Here is a 20,039-nt window from a genome sequence, read left to right as displayed (position 1 = left end):
GCATGGGCTAAGTGGGACAGAGGTAAATAATGATGTATGCACAACCTTGGAACAACAGGGCTCTGGGATACAGGGATTGAGACATGGTTGGAACGGGGAAAATGGGAGAAATAATGTTAAGATGCTTGGTATCTTTTAAATCTTGGTTTCCCTGGTATAGTATTATAAAATAGACACTCTAGGGAGAAAGAAAGGAATCGACAGAAATGCCACCATAGAAAGCTTGTAAGTCCATCTTCTGCCTATAACTGATTGGAATATCTAAAACAGGGCTACAACTTGCCCAGTGAAGGTGACTTCCTACAGAGCCTCTGCATTACATAAGACCATTGGTGGAATCCTGAACAGCATCCAGAATCTTCAGAGGTAGGAAATTTCCACTTGCAAGGACAAGCAGACCAACCTGGAGTGGCTAGAGGAACAGAAGGTATTTCTTGAAAGAAAGACCAACAGGAAAAATACAAAACAATACCAGCAGACTGACTGATTACTATAAGAACAAGCAAGTTGCTTGCCCAGGAGACATCAAAGCAAGTGGCCGGGTCTCCTCAGAGCAAACCCCCTTCCAAGACTAAGACTCAATGGGAATACATGCACTGATTGGTGACCACGTTCGTCACCAATAAGGGGAAGTGGGGGAAAAATAGCAGTGAAGCTGCAAGCTAAGGCCTACAATATTCAAGACTCCTGTGAACCCGGGTGGAGATCCAGTTGGCCAGCAATGTTGCAAGACCTGGGGACTCCTGGGCCCAGAGTCAGTGACATAGCCACAGAGAACTAGAGTGGAAATTGAAGCATCCAGCTGATAAGGAGAGGGAACATGCACAAGAACACCCACACTTGCAGATAACACCCACTTGACCAGGTTTCAATGACTGGCTGATCAGAGCTCAACCCGAAAAAGAAAGTAGAGAAAAAAAAAGAGTCATCTAATACAATCTGATGAACTTGACCTACACCTATGGATGCAGTAGCTCAAAAGAGGGAACAAATCTTTACAGTGAGGATCATTCCCACCTGCTCCATACACAGAGCAAACAGTGATGGGCAACTTGGACACTGGCTACCCAAAATGGGGGGGTGGGGGGGTGGTGGTGGCTACAAAGGCAAGAAGTGACTGGCTTACACGCTTTCAAGAAGGAATCTAGATCCAGAGGGCATGGAAGAAGGCAGAATCTCCACTGAGTAGTATCTAATCTGTCTAGGAGGGGCTGATGAAAGAAAATGTGGTTAGGTCTCTTGTGATACAATAGTGAACAATTGTTATCAGGACTGAATGTGAGGGTTGGAAATGTAAAGGTAGACATTTTGTAGCAAGGAGGGGAGTGATTAACTTTGCAGTCTATGAGTGAAGGTCCCTGGGACCATCAAGGGAGAAGAGCAGAGAGCAGGACCCTACCCAGAGAAGCAGTGATGCCAGAGATGGAGGCAGAGATGACGACGTGGAGAGATGGGAGCGGCTGCGGACTTTAGACCCAGAAAGGGACAGGGGCTGTGTGCTGAAGACTGGGGGCGGGGAGGAGGGTGCAGATTTGCAGGGAATAGCCTGTGTTTGGTTGATGATCCATGGAGGAATTGTAACCATGGCAATGAAATGATATATGATAGGATGAATGTAACACTAATGTTCTCCCACGTAAACTGTCACATAATTCACAATAAAACATAAAAAAAAGAATAATGATCTGCTCTGTAAACCATTCAAGTAACAATAAAAAGTCAAAAACAAATTTTTTAACTTTGTGAAAAGATGGTACTAAAAATTTCCATGAATTTTTTGAAGCCCTCTTCTACTACGAGTTTCCTGGAAAGATCATAAAAGTTACAAATGCTAAATCACTCTCCTCTCCTCATGTACTGATCTGAACCTGTAAGGCAAAATATGTATCTGAACATGTTAGACAGAAAATCTCAAGAGGCTTCAAAGAAAAGTATATGCAAATATAAATTATCAGCAAAAAAGCTCTGCAAAACAGAGCCCCCAAAAATCCATTCCAAGACATTTCCAGGAACTGAGACTGGCCTGGTTTGATTGGCTGAGTTAGGTGTCCATCAAGCCCAATAGGCTGCAGAGCTTGAGTCTGTCAAACTGAAGCCAATGACAAGGACTCCAGACTGTTTCTAGGAACATGAATAGGGTGCTTGGTCAACGCAAGCAGGAACAGGCTCCTTTCTAAAGAGCCATTTACTGAGCAGAACTCTTAGAAATAAAAGCTTTCTTAGAATTTCCATGACCAAGCAGGTGCTCTGCTTTTCCTTCCCCTCCTTGCTGCTCCCCTGCCAGCCACTTCAAGTCTCATTAACACCCCAGAGTCTAAGCAGGAAGGATTAAACTTTCCATTCCAGTCAGGGGAGGTGACCTTAAACTAATGACCATAATACAGGGCATAGTAAGCATGACTTGCAGAAACAATGTCGTAGTCTTGATCAGGGAGATCCAGGTCAGCACACATCTCTCTTACTTCTAAAGGTCAAGTACAACATGAACACAAAACACTTTCATAATAACAGGGAAGACTGGTCTAACAAAATAGCAACCCAAAATTGTTGCTGTCAATTCCAAATTCAAGGCTACCCCCACCATGTGCTACATAGTAGAACTGTTGCACAAGGCTATGAGCAGGACTACTCACTATCCAACAGGCTGATGGTGTGAATGCATCTAAGAGGTTACACCTCAGGAGACTGGTCTAGCAGGCACTCTTGGAAACCCTGTGGGGCAGTTCTACTCTGCAAACATGGGTGGCGGGTCACGATAAGCTGGAATGGACTCAAGTGAGGCTAATAACCACCAAGACCTTTGTGGTAGCACACTGACAGGCCTTTCTAGCAGTGGCCATGGCTGGGTTCCAACTGCCAACCTAAGTTCGTCACAGAGCACACACCATCTGTGCCAGTCAGGGACCTAGACAGTGACCTACACCATCTTCTAAGTGAGAAAGCTAGACCAAGAACAAGAACAGAGTTCCAAACAAACCTATGACCCCAGGTCGCAGTGCACTGTTTAAAGAAGAAAGTGAAAAGGTGGGGGTAGAGAGGAACAAACAACTATTGGGTTTTCTGTATTGGTTTTCAAAATAGTCTCTCCTCTGCTTGCCCAAAAGCAGAATGTCAAGAAACCTTCAAAAGTAAAACACCCCCACAAGTAACTCAGATCTAGTTACTCATGCTTGAGAACTGAGCTAAAGACAATGATAGCAAAGTTTAACAAAAGTGAGGGTCAAAAAAAATGGACCCACACCTACTTTTTTAAGAGTCAACACAACTTTAAAAAGACAAATGTTAATGTCCATTACCATAATTTTGTAACTAGCTCCCTAGGACTTGCAAGAACCTACCAGAATAACATTTTTAAAGAATGAACAGTCTCCTGTGAAATAAGAAATTCAGGAAATTACTATAATAATTTCACTGTTAAATTAACAACTAAAATAAAAAAGTTACACTGTTGCTAACTCACCTATTTGCTGAATATGACCTCCGGATTCCAGTTTTCTTCTCAACCTGGAGGTCTGGCAAAGGTCCACTTCTTCAAGTCTGACAGATTTCGTTCAGGAGGTCTCAAGATGCTTGTTGTTAGCTATTGTTGCACCAGCCTCCACCTCATAGCACAGCCCAGGGCAGAGGCCATTAGGATCCATGGGGTTTTTGGAAGTCGAAGTCCAGCCCTTCCTTCCTAGTCTATTTTAGTTTCAGAGACCAAATGAAGCCTGCCTCCCCAAAGAATATTTATTTACAGTGGTATCCACAAACCTGCTTCTAAGCGTAGTACTTTAACCTCAACAATGAAAGATGAGAAGAAAACCATAAAAGTTGCTCTCATCAGCCAAAGTGACAATGAGTTTCTGGGTCCCAGAAATGATACTGGCTATACAGCCTCTTGAACAAGTGGTTTAGCCTGAGCTGCATGTCATCAAAGGGAGTAAAGAACCTGCCACCAGAAACGACTGTTTTTTGCAGGAATCCAAACAAGAAAAAAGAATGAAAGTCCTATCAAAATAAGAAAAAGATACAGAAAGAATTAAGAAACATTTCCTAGATGTGAGCAATATGAGCATTAATGATTATAAACTCGATTTTGCATGTACTTTAATTCTGTTGCTGGGGCTAAGTACTGTTGAGTCAGTTCTGACTCACAGCGACCCTGTATAAGTCTTCCCAGGGGTAGTTGGTGTGTTTGAACTGCTGAACTTATAGTTACAAGCCCAGTGCTTATCCCACAGTACCCTGAATATAGTTTTCAGTCTTTCAAGATGTTATGAGTCCTTGCTGAATGCTTCAAAGTTCAGATAAACATTAAGCGTTTCCATTTCAAAGGCAATTTCCTAACCTTAAAGAAACACTGCTTTCCTGACCTTTGCCCTACTTTTCACACAAATACATACTCATAAAGAGGCAATTACTCTTCTAAGTCTAATTCAGGAATTTACCAATTTAATAAAATCCTCCATGCTGGTTGTAGAATGAAAACAGCCACGGTCTTCTGGTATAGAACTCACTTCATGTATGAGCCTGGCCATGGCACCCACCCCTTGAGGGGCATGCTCAATAACGAAATAAATTGGCAAACACCCCTCTAAGGCAGGTTCAACCAACTGCACAAGACACCCCCGTCCTGGGTTCAGGAGCAGGTATGGACAGGAAGCAAGCTAGAATATTGCCACCAAGACGACCTCCTCCCTCCTCCTCCTCACTTTTCCCTCTACAAGCTCAGCCTCTGGCCCAACGGTGCAAAAATATCAAAAGAAAATGTGTTGAAAGAAATGTCAAGCTACTGTCCTCTAGGAATTTCCAAACACCTCGTATGTCCCCACAAGAGAGTCAGCTTGGAGGGAGCAGCAAGGAAGGCGTGAAGTCAGGACAACCAGGTTGTGGACCTTCTCAGCCACCACCCACTAAGCAGGCCACCAAAGTAAGTACCCACCCCTGGAGATTTTGATGCGCCAAATCAAAGCTGATCATGAAGCAAACAAGTGACAGAGTCATCAAAAAAAGTATCTGCAATTCTCACCTTCCATGCAAGGTGACCCAGGCTTAATAGGGGGTCAGTGCACCTCCTGTACCACAGCCACCACCTGTCAATAGTAGCTTGCCTGCTGCTATGAGGTGGACACACGGAGATGGACTAGAAGAAAGGCCTTAAGGTTCAGCCAATGAACACCCTGTGAAAAACAACAGTCTCATCTCTGAGGGAGCATGGGGATGGTTTGTGAACAGGCAGCTGGGACACCATGAGTCAGGGCTGATGCAATGGACAGAGCAAGAACAAACTTACCCCAATAGAGATACAGGAATTTTATTTAAATACAACTGAAGACTTGCTGATCATCAGATGGAGCAATATACTACTAGAAAAATACCATAATTCACACATGGCTTTAAAAAGCTCAGACCAGGGATTAAAAATGTAATCAGAAAATCGTGCACACTCCGTGTGTCTTTCTTGGGGTGGGGGAGAAATGCAGTTTCTGTTTTTGCCTCCACTCCTAGTATATTCTTTTTCAATTTGTGTTCCTCAACAGCAGTGATCTGAACAAGTAAACAACATTCCATAAAGTGTTCATTTCAGACTAAATTACTTCCAAATTTTCTATATCTTGTCAAAGTAAACAATGGCCTATAAACATGTTCTAAAATCAGGAGTAATTCTCATAGGAGAGGTCCACCCACTCCTACAGCCATTAAGTGTATTTCAACTCATTGCAATCCTATGAAACAGAGCAGTACAGCTCCTTAGGGTTTCAAAGACTATGTTTTTAGACTCTTGTTTCTTCTGTGGGTAGGTCTGAACAGCTGACCTTGAGACTAGTGGTCCAACATTCAAAAACACACTACACCACCAAAGCTCCTTTCATAAGAGATACTGAACAAATTTTGAGACCCACATTTTCTCTCCGAACACCTACACTTTGTTCTTTACATAAAATGACACCGACCAAACAAGCAGGAGAATACCACTGTACGTTCAGTTGTTGGGAGAGATGCGGAGTTTAAACACAAAGCAAAGCTTCCCTGAGCCAGTGATTCTCTAATAAATACTCAGACCTAATCCCATCACTATCGACTCAAAATTCTTCAGTGTTCTCTCTCACCTACAAAATATACCACAACTTCAATGCTGGGCACATTTACCTTTTATGATTCTTAATGGTCTTGGTATGGAGTTGTAAGATAAGCAATTAATTGCTAAACCCGAGGCTGGCAGTTCAAACCCACCAGCTGCTCTTCAGAAACCCTAAACAGGGTCATCATGAGTTGGAACTGAATCAATGGCATTTAACAATCACAAAAATTGGCCCCAGGCTCATTTCTGCATTTCTGTTGTAGCAAAAACTCTATGTGGCTCCCTTACCATCTGCTTTCCCACCTCTGTGCCCGACACAGGCGTGCACTCTCTGCCTTACTACTCGTCTAAAATCCTCCATATCTCACACTACCCAGAATGGTGCTGCAAGTATTTTAACAGAGCACCTGCCAGGTGAGCAAGCTCCCAATCTCGGCTTACTTTTCGGCTTCTGTGCTCTCCTCCCTTCCTACCAACAGGAGGTTTATGGGGCATCTACACACTATTTCCTCAGGTTAGAATTAAACCCAATAACCACATACTAGGAGACAGTTGAGCCAGAAAAGTATTTCCCAACATAAATTGCGCTGTGACCTCTACTGTGGTAGAAAGAAGCACAGCTAAAATTAGTACCCTTCAAGATAGGGTGTCATACTCAGCCGCTACAGAAATCATTCTACAAAACTCAAATTCATAAAAAAGACCCATCTTACTGGTCCAACAGGGTCTGGTGAAACCCAGAGACTATGGCCCTTCGTTAATCTTCAAGGCCTGTAACTGAAATCACCCTTGTGACTCAACTTTAAACTAAACAACAGATAGATTTATAAGGGGAACAATACCACTAGGGGAGCATGCAATGTACTCCTTAGAAGAGTCAATCATGTGGGATCATGCAGGCAGCATTTACTCAAGGATAAAGTTCAGAAAGTGAGGAGAAATGGAATTAAGAAATGCAGGAAGTGGGGAATGTGACGTCACATTGTGGGAAATGCAATCAGTGAGATGAAACAAAATGTTTACCAACAGTCAAATGTCAAACTGATGAGCTACTCTGTAAATTTTCGTAATAAAAAGCTTTAAAAAACCATTCTCTATGACAAGTATGAGTTCATCAAAAAATAAAAAGAGCAAACCCTTTTCTTAGTATGTAAGCTGACAGACTATGGGAACTTAAAAGGAAAATAAGACACGTGATACCATTCTCACTGATGAATTTAAAAATTAATTAACTTTACAGATCTAAATGGAAATTTACCTGTTTGAAAGATTTATTGTCAAAAACACCATGGTCAATTGGTCATAGCCATCACAGAGAATTCTACATCCTACTTTGGTGAGTAACAACTGAGACCTTAAAAAGCTCATGAGCTGTCATTTAAAGTGCAACTATTGGTCTCTCCAAGTACACAAGAAAGAAGAGTGAAGAAAACTAAAGATGTTTGCAATCATTTAGTCCAATGGGCTAATGGAACACATGAACATCAATCTCTATGACTCTGAGACTGGAAGAACTAGATGGTCCCCAGCTACCACTGCCAACTGCTCTGAATGGGATCACATTAGAATGTCCAGGAAAGTGTGAAACACTTTCAAAGTAAATGTGAAACAAAATTCAAAATTATAACAACGTAAAAAAGACCAGGATTACTGGTCAGAAAGAGACTGGATGAATCCCAGACTATGACCATCACAACCATTCAGGTCTGGAATGGAACTCAATCTTGTGGCTCAATTTTCAACTAAAATATGGATAGTTATATAAGGCGGGGTGGGACCAACAACACTAGCAAGGTATGCTCACCATGGAATGGTCAGCCATTCAAAATCAAAGGGGTAACATTTACTTGGGGACAAGGTTCAGAGGGATTAGGAAGGAGGGTGGAATGGAAATAGGAACTCCAGGGAGGAAGTGGGGTACTGTTGTTAAATGAGGGGAGGGGGAATTGCAGTCATTGAGATGAAACAAAGTGTATGACTATTTTGGGGTATAAAACTGATGATCTACTCTGTAACATTCACTCAATTCAAAATAGTTTCCAAAAAAACAAACACTTGCCATTCACGATCACACAACCTCTAGCAGTTACAGGGAGGACTGTTGTTGTTAAGTGCCATCATGTTGGGTCTGACTCATAGTGACCCTCTGTAAGGTTTCCAAGAAGCAGTTGATTGGTTTGAACTGCCAACCTTGTGGTTTTCAATCCAGGCTGATCCTACAACGCCATACCAGGAGTCCAGAGGAAGAATATGATTTCAGAAATATTTCTTTATATTGCTGTTGTTAGCTGCCATTGTGTTCATTTTCCAACTCATATTCCTCCTGTATTAACAGTATGTTGCTGTCTTCATTGTTAAGTGCCAAGTCAGTTCTGATTCAGATTGACCCTGTATAGGGTTTCTGAGGAGTAGCTCGTGGGTTTGAATTGTGGATCTTGTAGTCCAGTGCTTATATGTTGTTGTTGTTGTTGTTAAGTGCTGTCAAGTCAGTTCTGACTCAGAGAGACCCTGCACAGGGTTTCCTAGGTTGTGAACCTTTGCAAGAGCAGAAAGCTTCATCTTTCTCCCATAGAGCAGCTGGTGGGTTTGAACTGCTGACCTTGTGGTTTGTTCTTCAGTGCTTATCCTACAGATCCACCATGCTCTGGATAGTTTTAACAGGAAAAAATGTCTGCAATCACGATGTTCACCAACTGAGGAACAGTAAAATTTAACAAACGTAGTTAGGACAAGGAGTCCTGGTGTGCTGCTGCAGATTAATGCGCTGGACTGCAAAGTTGTTTCAACTGGAAGGTTGGTGGTTCAAGCTCACCAGCCACTCCTCAGAAACCCTATACAGGCTCGCTTTGAATTGGAATCAACTTAACGGTACTTAATAGCAAAGTTAGGAAAACGTATAAATTTGATAAAATTTAATAGCAGTGCAGTAGCTTAGAATAAAGATTTATTTGTTGTACTTTCACACTGTAGCAAATGAACTCTTTAAAAACTAGATATTACTATTTGCAAGATTCCAAAGTAACTGAATATTTCTACTTTTTTAGAGCTTTCCATATGTGTTTAAGTTAGTACCTTATCTATTTTAGTACGTAAGAAATTTCATATTCATTTATACCAATTAATAATTTCTAAGAAAATGCAGATTTTGGTCTAGTCTATGACTGAATAAAATCTACTGAATCAAGACAAGATTTAGGCAATTTTTCTATGCTGGTAGTACTGCCAGAGAGGTTGGTTTTTTTTTCCTTTTAATTGGTAGGAACAGATGTAGTTCCTAACTGTAGTATCCTACCAACAATACTGAAAAGTTCACTTGTTTGAGATGACCTTTTCTCTGGAGAGCACCTACTTTCCAGGCCCATTTCTAACACCCATAAAGCTCCAGAGGCTCCCAGAAAACAGAGGAGACATTAGAGAAACACGGAGGGTCAGGGAGATCTACTCCTGTGTCTATGTGGTCTAAGGATCAAGAAAAGCACTGTCCAGTCACAATGGAGACAAAGTGTCTACAAGAAGTATCTTTCCAAGTCATGAAATAAAGTCTGACATCATTAACCAAAAAAGGAGGTGAGAAGCGTTACTTTCAAGTCACAAATGCTTCCTTTATGACTTAATTTTATCAATAATTAAGGCTTCCCTGAAGGCATGAGTTTAGAAAGAGCATGAACACATTCGCTGCAACAATGACCCCTTGGAACAATCCACAAAACCGTGAGTCCCCATGGAGACTTCCACAGGGCACTTGGGAAGACCCCAGCATTCCAGTTTTGAAACTACTATAAAGAGATGACAGTGGTGTATATACACTTTCTTACTACTACCCTTTTTAGTATTAGACGTTAAAAAAAACATCTTCTAAGCTTGACCCAAGGAAGCATATTAGCTCTGTAAGATAAGCGATGGACTGCAGTAGGTCAAGCTCAGCAGCTGTTCCACATTATCAAGATGAGGCTTCTGCTCCCACAAACATTTACAGCCTTAGAAACACTATACAGGGTTGCTGTGAGTTGGAACTGATCCACATCACTTAATACCACCACGGCACCAAGGTCAAAGCTAAAACACAAACTGAACTTTACATACAAAAATACTAATATATGGGAATTGTCCAGGTATATTCTGATGTTTCACAAGCATTAGGGCCTGCTGTCATACCCTGGGAGTTAATTAAAGAACAGGTTCTGGAGACTCACTTCTAGAGGCTGATCTAGCAGATCTGAAGTGGGTCCCAGATCTGTATTTCTAGCTCACTTCCCCTTGTGACTTTGATGTATCCAAGTTTAGGAACAAGCGTTTTAGAATCTCATAGTATCTGAGGGGTTTTGTTTCACTCACTGCAAAAGTACTGAATATTTGTCATCTATTCAATACAACATCTATTTATTATTCAAAATCCTACAGAGTTCAGACTATTAGGATGCCACAGGAGAAACATCTAAATAAATCAGCTTTTACAGCATTTGACTCACTATTCAGTATTCAAAATACCAAAGAATTTTACCAAATGCATAAGAAAGTTAAGTGGCTGGGAAGACATGAACTCAAAGACTAATCAAGCACTCATACAACTGTATATAAAGCATATATTAATTGGTCTACTGCAGTTTTCTAAAGGAAAGCATGGTATTATAACAAGAGTTTTGGCATCAGAAACAGGCAAATTTTTGTCACAGTTCTGCATTCAATTGCCTGGTCTTGTTTAAACCATATGACCACCAAAGTCTAAATTCTTTCAAAAAGGGGTGCGTGAGCAAAGGGTGATGGTTAAGCCTAAATTACATATGGTTACTTCCATCCCCAAATAGCTGTGGTTTCTCTTGGGTAAAAGGGTACGCATTCTAAAGAAGGGAAAACCCAAACAAACTTGGGAAACCCCAGCAATGAAAGACATCAGATGGCCACAGTCGAGGTAAAAACCAGTAAGAGGATCTAGATTGTACCGGCTACCACTCCTGATCATTCTGGCCGGGGCAATAGTACACGAAACAATGGAAGAGAAACTCAAATTCCTCTAAAATAAATGAAAAACAAAACAAAACAGACTTATACTGGACTGGTCAAGACTATACAGGACTCCCCAAGTTTACTACCTGAGATGTTCTTCAAACCTGGAACTGAAATTAATCTCTAAGTTCACCTTCACCTTGTAGTTAAATTACAAACTGGCTCAAAATAATGTTATCTGTAAGTACCATAGTGCTTTCTAAAAAACATCTATCAGTAGTTAGAAAATATGGCCTTGGTGATAGAAATGATGCTGGAAATCGCATGATAGAATTCTGCAAAACCAATGATGTGTTCATTTCAAATACCTTCTGTAGACAGCATAAGAGACGACGACTATACACATGGACCTCACCAGATGGAATACATAGAAAACAAATTGACTACATCTGCGGAAAAAGATGATGGGAAAGCACCATATTATCAGTCAAAACAAGGCGAGGCGCAGACTGTGGAACAGACCATCAATTACTCATATGCAAATTCAAACTGAAGCTGAAGAAAATGAAAACAAGTCCTTAAGAGCCAAAATATGACCTTGAATATATCCGCCTGAATTTAGAGATCATCTAAAAACAGATTTGATACATTGAGCTCTAAATACCAAAGACCAGAAGAGTTGTGGGATGACATCAAGAACATCATACATGAAGAAAGCAAGTAATTGAGAAGACAAGAAAGAAGGAAAAGGTCAAAATGGACGTCAGAAGAGACACTGAAACTTGCTCTCCAGCACAGAGATGCTAAAGCAAATGGAAAAACTGAGGAGGTCCAAGAGCGGTACAGAAAATTTCAAAGATCAGCTCAAGAAGATAAAGCTAAATATTACAACAAAATGTGCAAAAATCTGGAATCAGAAAACCAAAAAGGTTTAACACCCTCAGCATTTCTCAAGCTGGCGGAACTGAAGAAAAAATTCAAGCCTCGACTTTCGTTGTTGAAAGATTCTCTAGACAAATTATTCAATGATGCAGAAGGCATCAAAAGAAAACTGAAGGAATACACAGAGTCACTGTGCCAAAAGAAAATGGTTCATGTTCAACAGTTTCAAAAGGTAGCACATGATCAAGAGCCAATTATACTCAGGGAGGAAGTCCAACATGCACTGAAGGAATTAGCAAAGAACAAGGCACCAGGAACTGATGGAATAAAAACTGAAATTTTTCAAGAAAGTGAGGCAGCACATGAGGCACTCACTCATCTCTGCCAAGAAATCTGGAAGAAAACTATCTGGCCAACTGATTGGAAGAGATTCATATTTGTGCCCATTCCAAAGAGAGGTGACCCAATGGAATGTGGAAATCATCGGACTATATCTTTGATATCCCACGCGAGTTAAGTTTTGCTAAACGTAATACAGAAAACGGCTACAATATACATTGACAGAGAACTTCCAGAGGTTCAAGTCGGATTCAGAAGAGACCATGGAACAAGGGATATCATTGCTGATATCTAATGGATCTTGGCTGAAAGCAGAGAATATCAGGAAGATGTTTACCTGTGCTTTACTGACTACGCAAAGGCTTTTGATTTGTGGATCATGACAAACTATGGACAACTTTGCAAAGTATGAGTATTCTGGAACACTTAATTGTACTCATGAGGAAGCTGTACCTGGACTAAGTAGCAATAGTTTGAAAAGAGCATGGGAACATTGAATGGTTTAAAATTTACAAAAGGTGTGTGACAAGGTTGTATTCTTTCACCATACTTATTCAACCTGTATGCTGAGCAAATAATCTGAGAAACTGGGTTCTATGAAGAGAAATATGGCATCAGGATTGGAGGAAGACTCATTACCAACCAACCTGCGATATGCAGTTGATACAACCTTGCTTGCTAAAAGTGAAGAGGACTTAAAACCTTTACTGATGAAGATCAAAGAGCACAGCCTTCAGTATGGAATACATCTCAATGTAAAGAAAACAAAAATCCTCACCACTGGACCAATAAATAACTTTCTTATCAATGGAGAAAAGATTGAAGTTGTCAAAGACTTCATTCTTCTTGCATCAACTATCTACACTCACAGAAGCAGCAGTCAAGAAATCAAACGACATATTGCATTAGGCAAATCTGCTGCAAAAGACCTTTTTAAAGTGTTGAAGAACAAAGATGTCAGCTTGAGGACTAAGGTACGCCTGATCCAAGCCATAGTATTTTCAACAGTCTCATATGCATGCGAGAGCTGGACAGTGAATAAGGAAGACCGTAGAAGAATTGATGCCTTTGAGTTATGGTGTTTGAGGAGAATATCGAAAGTGCCGTTGGCTGCCAAAAGAACCAACAGATCTGCTTTGGGAAAAGTGCAGCTAGAGTGCTCCCTGAAAGCCAGGATGACCAAACTTCGTCTCTCATACTTCAGACATATTGTCAGGAGGGACGAGTCGCTGGAGAAGGATATCATGTTTGGTAAGGTGGAGGGTCAGAGAAAAAGACGCCGCCCAATGAGATAGACTGGCCAAGTGGCATCATCGATGGACTCAACCGTGGCAACAACAGTAGTGAGGTTGGCCCAGGATCGGGCAGTGTTTTGTTCTGCTGTGCATCAGGTCGCTGTGGGTTGGTACCAACTTGATGGCACCTAACAACAGTAACATATGAGACAAAATGAACAATTACTTTAAAACAAAGCTGAGAATTTAAGGGGGGAAGTAAACTTCCCAGCTGTTAAGTGCCCTTGAGCTGATTCTAACTCTAGTGACTCCACTACAATGACACACTGCCTTGTCCTGAGATACCTTCCAAACCACTGTTATGCTTAAGGCCATTGTAGTAATCACTTTGTTTTCCTTCAGGGTCTTCCTCTTTTTCAATGACTCTTTACTGTATTGACCATGTTGTTCTTCTCCAGGGGTTGGTTCCTCCTGATGACATGTCAAAAGTACAGGAGGCGCAGGCTTGCCATGCTCATTTCTAAAGAACATTCTGGCTGGACGTCTTCCAAACCAAGCGTTTTCATTCATCTGGCAATCTATAGTGTATTTAATATTCTTCACCAACACTACAATTCAAATGCATCAATTTTCCTTTGGGCTCTCCTTTATTCATTGTCCAGTTTTTGCATGTACGTGAGGCACTTGAAAATTACCATGGCTTGGAACAGGTGAATCTTAATCTTCAAAGTGATTGCTCTTCAACACTTAAAAGATCTTCTGGGCAGGTATGTCTACTGTAATACGTAGTCTGATATCCTGACTGCAGCTTCCATGTTGGGATGGGGGAGGCAAGATTAATGGAAATGAAACAACCAGAATGAAAACAGTGAGACTAATTACACATTGTAAAGAATGTAACCAATGCCACCAAACAACTTGTATAGAAATTGTTGAATGGGAACGTAAGCTGTTGTGTACACGTTCACCAAAAACACAATTTTCATAACTAACAATGGGATGGGTATGCCAGAAAGACACAAAAGCATATGTAAAAAGGCTGGAAGACACATCAATTGGCAGGTGAAGTAGCCAGTCTTACACAGTGAACAAAGGAAACAGAGTCACTCCTCAAAAAATTTAAACATTTAAATTATCTGGTAAAACTATAGGGCAACACAGTAGAATTTTAAGTGAATAGTAACATGAATAAAGAAGTTTTCTTGTAAGATCAGCCTAACAGATACCATCTGGATGAACTGGAGGAGGAAAAAGAGACTCATCTCTAGAACAGTATCCCAGGGAACTGAAAGGCTTACATGTAGCTTCTAAAAGGTACTTAAAGCAATGAACAACAGAACAATCCAGCTTAAGACACTGTTATTAAGCACAACACATGTTTAATTGAAAATAAGGACACACACACAAAGAACAAACAGACAAAAATGATGGAAAATGGTCAGCTTTGCCTCTCAGGGAAGTCCGGGCCAAATTGAGGATACCAGCTGCTATCTGATATTTTTCAGGAACCAAACTGGCGGGGGGGGGGAAGAGTAGCCTGATGCTTACCCCACCACACCAACCCCAATTTCAGAGACTCAGAAGAGATGTAGCAGATGTCACAGTATAAAAGCAAACACTACTGTCCTTGCTGCCATATATTCAGCCTGAGCAGCTGGCCCTGAGGTGAGAAGGCCAGCAAAGACCAGAGAGGCAGCAGCTGCTCCCTGGGCTCTCTCTGACAGGCCATGGACACATCTCCTATGGTAACCTATCTTCCTACACATCAACTGTCTTCCTCACCTTCTCTGTAGTCCAGTAGATTGCAAAAAAAATGACTCATTTCCTGGGCTGTCCCACACCAATCATCTACTCCACTTCTCTCTGTAACTCTAACCCAGGACCTCAGAACAAAGGCAAATTAACAGTAATCCTGAAAATCGATTTAAATTTTCGAAAAGTACAACCCACAATAATCTTCCGTAGGACTACCATTAAGTCACTTCCAACTCATAACGATCGTAGGGGGCAGAGTAGATCCTTAGAGTTTCTGAGACAGTAAATCTTTATGGGAGCAGACAGCCTCAAAGTGGCTGGTGGGTTTCAATAGCCAGCCTTAAAAGTAAGTAGATCCAAGGCCCAGAGACAGGGACATGGCCACAGAGGACTAGAGTGGAGAATGAAGCATGCAGCTGATATGAAGTGAGGGGAGATGCACAAAAACACCCATACTTGCACATAGTACCCACTTGACCTGGCTTCAATGGCTAGATGATCAGAACTCGCCTAGAAGAAGAAAGAAGAGGGAAAAAAAAGAGTAATCTGCTACAATTTGATTAACTTTACCTATATTTTATGTATGTAGTAACTCAAAAGAGGGAACGAATCTTTACAGCGAGGCTCATTCCCATGTCCTCGGTACTCAGGGGTACTCAAGGTTGACAGGGATAGGCAACTTAGACATGGCTATCCAAAAAAAAAAAGGGGGGGGGGCTACAAAGGCAAGAAGTGAGTGGCTTAACAAGCTTTCAAGAGGGGGCCTAGTTCCAGAGGGTGCGGGGATAGGTAGAGTCTCCACTGAGTGGTTTGCAACCTGTCTGGATGGGACTGATGAAAGGAGACGGTGTTAAGACTCTTATGGTTCAATAGTGAATAGCTGCTATCAGACTGACTGTGAGTGTTGGAAATGTAAAAGTAGACGTTCTGCAACAAGAGGAGGGGAGTGGTTGATTTTACCGTCCAGGAGTGAAGGACCCTGGGATCATCAAGGAAGAAGAGCACTGCCTTCCTTAGTGCTTGATGGCATCGCTGCAGCCCCTGGGGCAGCCCGTTATCTTGTTGGAGGGTTTTCCTCATTATCACTGACATACTCCTTTACTGTGGACCATGTCCGTCTCCAGGGACTGGTCCCTCCTGCCAACATGCCAAAGTACGTGAGACATGGTCTCAATAACCTCAGCATCACCAAATTCAAAGGCATCAAAATCTTCTCCAGTCTAATTTATTCACTGTGCAGCTTTCATGTGCTGGAGGTGATCAAAAATACCATGGCTTTGAGTCAGGTGCCCCTTACTCCCCACAAGTTACTGTACAGATTATAAATGGTTTACGTAAAGTACTTAGCATAGTAGCTGGCTCCTGCTTTCTCTGCATCCATTATTGTCATTCTTTCAGACTTCTCCTATAAGGATAGAGTAGTCCTCCACTCATAGTCATTCTCTGGAGATTAACTGAGATCATACATATCATTCTGCTTGTTGCTGTGCTGAGCATGTACAGTTTAAATGCTTTGGTAACATTCTTTTATTACACAAATGATAGCAGCTAATTCTTCTGGGAGCTATTATGTGGGACCCTATCCAGAGAAGCAGTGACGCCAGAGATGGAGGCAGAGACGATGACATGCAGAAATGAAGCGGATGGGGAGAAGGGCTGTGTGATGAAGGCCAGGGAGCAGACTTGCGGGGTGTACCCTTTGTTGTCTGATGATGCACAGAGGGGGGATTGTAACCATTGCAATGAAACGAAATATGACAGGATGAATGTAAAGCTAATGTTCTCCCATGAAAACTACCACATAATTCACAATAAAAACTTTAAAAAAAATTTTTTTAAAGGCAATTAGAAATTAGATGTCCTTTTCTAACAGCAATTACTTATCAGTAGTCCTGGTGTGGCGTTGTGGGTTAATGTGCTGGAATGCAAAGTCACTCTGAACATAAGGTTGGTGGTTCAAGTTCACCAGTCTCTCCTCGGAAACCCTAAATAGGATTTCTATGGGTCAGAATAAACTCGACAGCACTTCACAACAACATTCTAAGATTAACCTATGCTACAGAATCAAAAACTGTACCAAAAAATGTGGACAATGAGGAAAAACTAGTCCAGATTGATAAAAGAATTCTAATATTTTCACTGAATTTTAATAACATTATTGTCAGTTCATTTTCCTCAGGATACTTCCTTGATCACCTTATATCCAAGTCTGCTGGGGAACCGCTATGCACAGTTCCCTTTAGATGAGAGAAAGTTGGTATGCATTTTTCTTATGGACCAATAAATATAAAGAATGAGATGTCACAACTACGCAGGGCTAACAAATTACCTAAACTGGCAATTCTGAGAGGAGCAACTTTTAAGCACAGAGATGACACTGCATTTCCAGATACCTGGAAAAATGAGAAGAAATCTTCCAGGCAAGCCGCTAAGCAAGATGGATGCAACAGTCAGCCTTGACTAACTTCCCCTCACCACTTTAGGCTATCGTCTGGACTGGCTGCTTAAATCAAGGGTGGAAACAGGTTTCAACTTGAGTCAATTGATAGAGGCTGCAAGAAACACTAGTTTGAAAACTATTTTGGAGTCACAGCTAGACTCAGTGAGAAAGGCGGCCATGATTGATTGGCAATGTCTACAATGGACAGGAGAGGGTAAATTGATGGCACATGTAGTAGGTGTTTGTCAGAGGCAACATCCCCCTTTCATTTTCTAAAGGGAAAGGAAAGCATGTTGAAGATCAGATTAACTTCTCATACAGAGGAAATTTACACAACAGTTTCAAAAAAATTATCACAAGAGAAAAGGTATCCATAAAATTATTTACCATTGGTTTTGAGAAAAACATGACAGAAATCATCATTTGTGTGGTGTTTCGGCTCCTCTAGTTAGATAGTCTCCTAGAAGTAAGGTGAATCTGCTAGAATAGCATCAAATCAAAACTCAGGGCCAAATCCAGTCTGCCCACGAGCTGAGTTCAGTTCTGCATTGTTAAATAGTTGGGGGAAATATACAAAGAATTTGATTTCATAACATGTGAATGCTATATGAAATTCAAGTATCAGTCAGTGTCCATAAATACAATTTATCGAAACATGTGTATGTATTGTCAGCAGCAGCTTTTGTGCTAAAGGGCAGAGATGAGAAGCTTAACAGAGACTATATAGCATGCAAAGCCTACAATATTAACAATCTTGCCTTTTACACGAAAATAAAACAAAAAAACAACAGCTATCCACTGTGCCAGAGGAACAGGTACTAAAGTTCCCTCAACCTAGGGCAAGAAATCCTCTGTCAGCCTAGGAAACTTACTATACCCTGTGTCTTAGATAGGGTATCCAGCACACTAAAAAGTGCTGGAGTGCAAGGTAGGTGGTTCAAATCCACCAGCTGATCCTCAAAAACCCTATACAGGGTCACTATGAGTCAGAACTGACTCAACAGCACACAATAACATCATGCACACAGCATGAAAAAGTTTGGAATGCTTCCCAAAGGAGTATCTATATGGTCAGAAATGAATAAAGGAAAAACCCATAGGTAAATTAATTTTTTTCACCTTCAGGTCTTAAAGGAGACATAAAAATGTGTTTAACGTACTTTGATTGTTTTGGTTTGAAGTCTCAATCCATTCAGTGTGTTTATAGCTTTCTCTGCATCCTTAGGGTCAATGTAGTTCACAAAGCCGTATCCCAAGCTCTGTCCTAATGGGTGAGAAGAGGGGAAAAGCAAGTATTAGTTCTATATGCTGGTAGAGATCCACTTTCATTTTGGCATAAAATCTTGTCACTAACACCAACACATTTTCTCAACTCTAGATTAATGCTTCTAGAAAGATACATGTGGTCTTTTTTTCATCCTCTGTCTACTACATCTGGAAGTTTAAACATCAATTAGAACTCAGCAAACCAGGCCATTTTAACGAGGACACATCCCCAAAGGGTTCCATCAGACATGCCCTGCCTGAGCCGGATGCAACCAGCAGCAGAGACACCCTCAGCTGAGAAACTGCAATGCTCTCTTCGCAAGAGCTGCTGAGTGGGCTGACCTGGCACAACCTTCCCAGCTTCCGGTTGTTTACTTATAAAAGTAAAAAGGTTACAAGCACTGGTGTTCTGTGAATTGCACCCTGGCACATTCCCATCATTTACCAAATACCATGACTTTCGAGTCTGAAATGATAATCTTATGTATGTGTTTATATTGATTTTGGAGGGCAGAGTCTTCAAACAAAACTGGATCAAAATTTCTTAAATAGGTTTTGTGATCTAGTTAAGGACTAGATTTACACTGTGTCCAAGGCAGTTCAAACATATGAAAATGCAAAGAAAAAAAAATTTATAGAGTTAAGGGGCACTTCAAAATAAGTCTTCCTGCCCCCTATACTGGAAGTTCTGGTGTAGTACTGCAAGATAAGCACTGGGTTGCTAACTGAAAGGTCAGCGGTTCAAACCCACCAGCTGCTCCTCAGAAATCCTGTATAGAGTTTTTACAGGGTCACTAAAAGTCTAACGGATTTGACGGCACTTAACAACAACAACATTCCTTTGTTACCAGAGTCCTCTCATCCCTGGCTCCCACAACTCAGAGAATGAGAGGTATCACATGTTACTCACAAATAAACACTAACCAAAAAGGATTGAAAATAATAAGACTGTGGGTTTAAAAATCAATGGAACACACTCAACATTAAAGTCAGTCCTAAAGGTGTCAACTTTTCAACTAATGGAAAATTTTTTGGTTTGAAAAGGTGAGAAACACCACAGAATAAATCACAAAATGGGCATAAGAAAAGTTTAATCTACTACTAAAAGTCAAAA

General features: G+C 41.1%; 1 protein-coding gene across 5 annotated transcripts in view; it reads right to left on the bottom strand.

Annotated features, from left to right (window-relative positions):
* Positions 1-20,039, bottom strand: part of ELAVL2 (ELAV like neuron-specific RNA binding protein 2) — a 217,351-nt gene that overhangs the window by 48,094 nt on the left and 149,218 nt on the right. For all 5 annotated transcript variants that reach the window (XM_006864453.1, XM_006864455.1, XM_006864454.1 and 2 more), the window contains one exon: positions 18,820-18,923. In XM_006864453.1, coding sequence (XP_006864515.1) covers positions 18,820-18,923 — 104 coding nt within the window. The remainder of the gene's footprint in view (positions 1-18,819; positions 18,924-20,039) is intronic.

This window comes from Chrysochloris asiatica, unplaced genomic scaffold, assembly GCF_000296735.1.
Source record: "Chrysochloris asiatica unplaced genomic scaffold, ChrAsi1.0 scaffold00065, whole genome shotgun sequence".
NCBI lineage: Eukaryota > Metazoa > Chordata > Mammalia > Afrosoricida > Chrysochloridae > Chrysochloris > Chrysochloris asiatica.
This window is presented reverse-complemented; position numbering and strand designations above follow the sequence as displayed.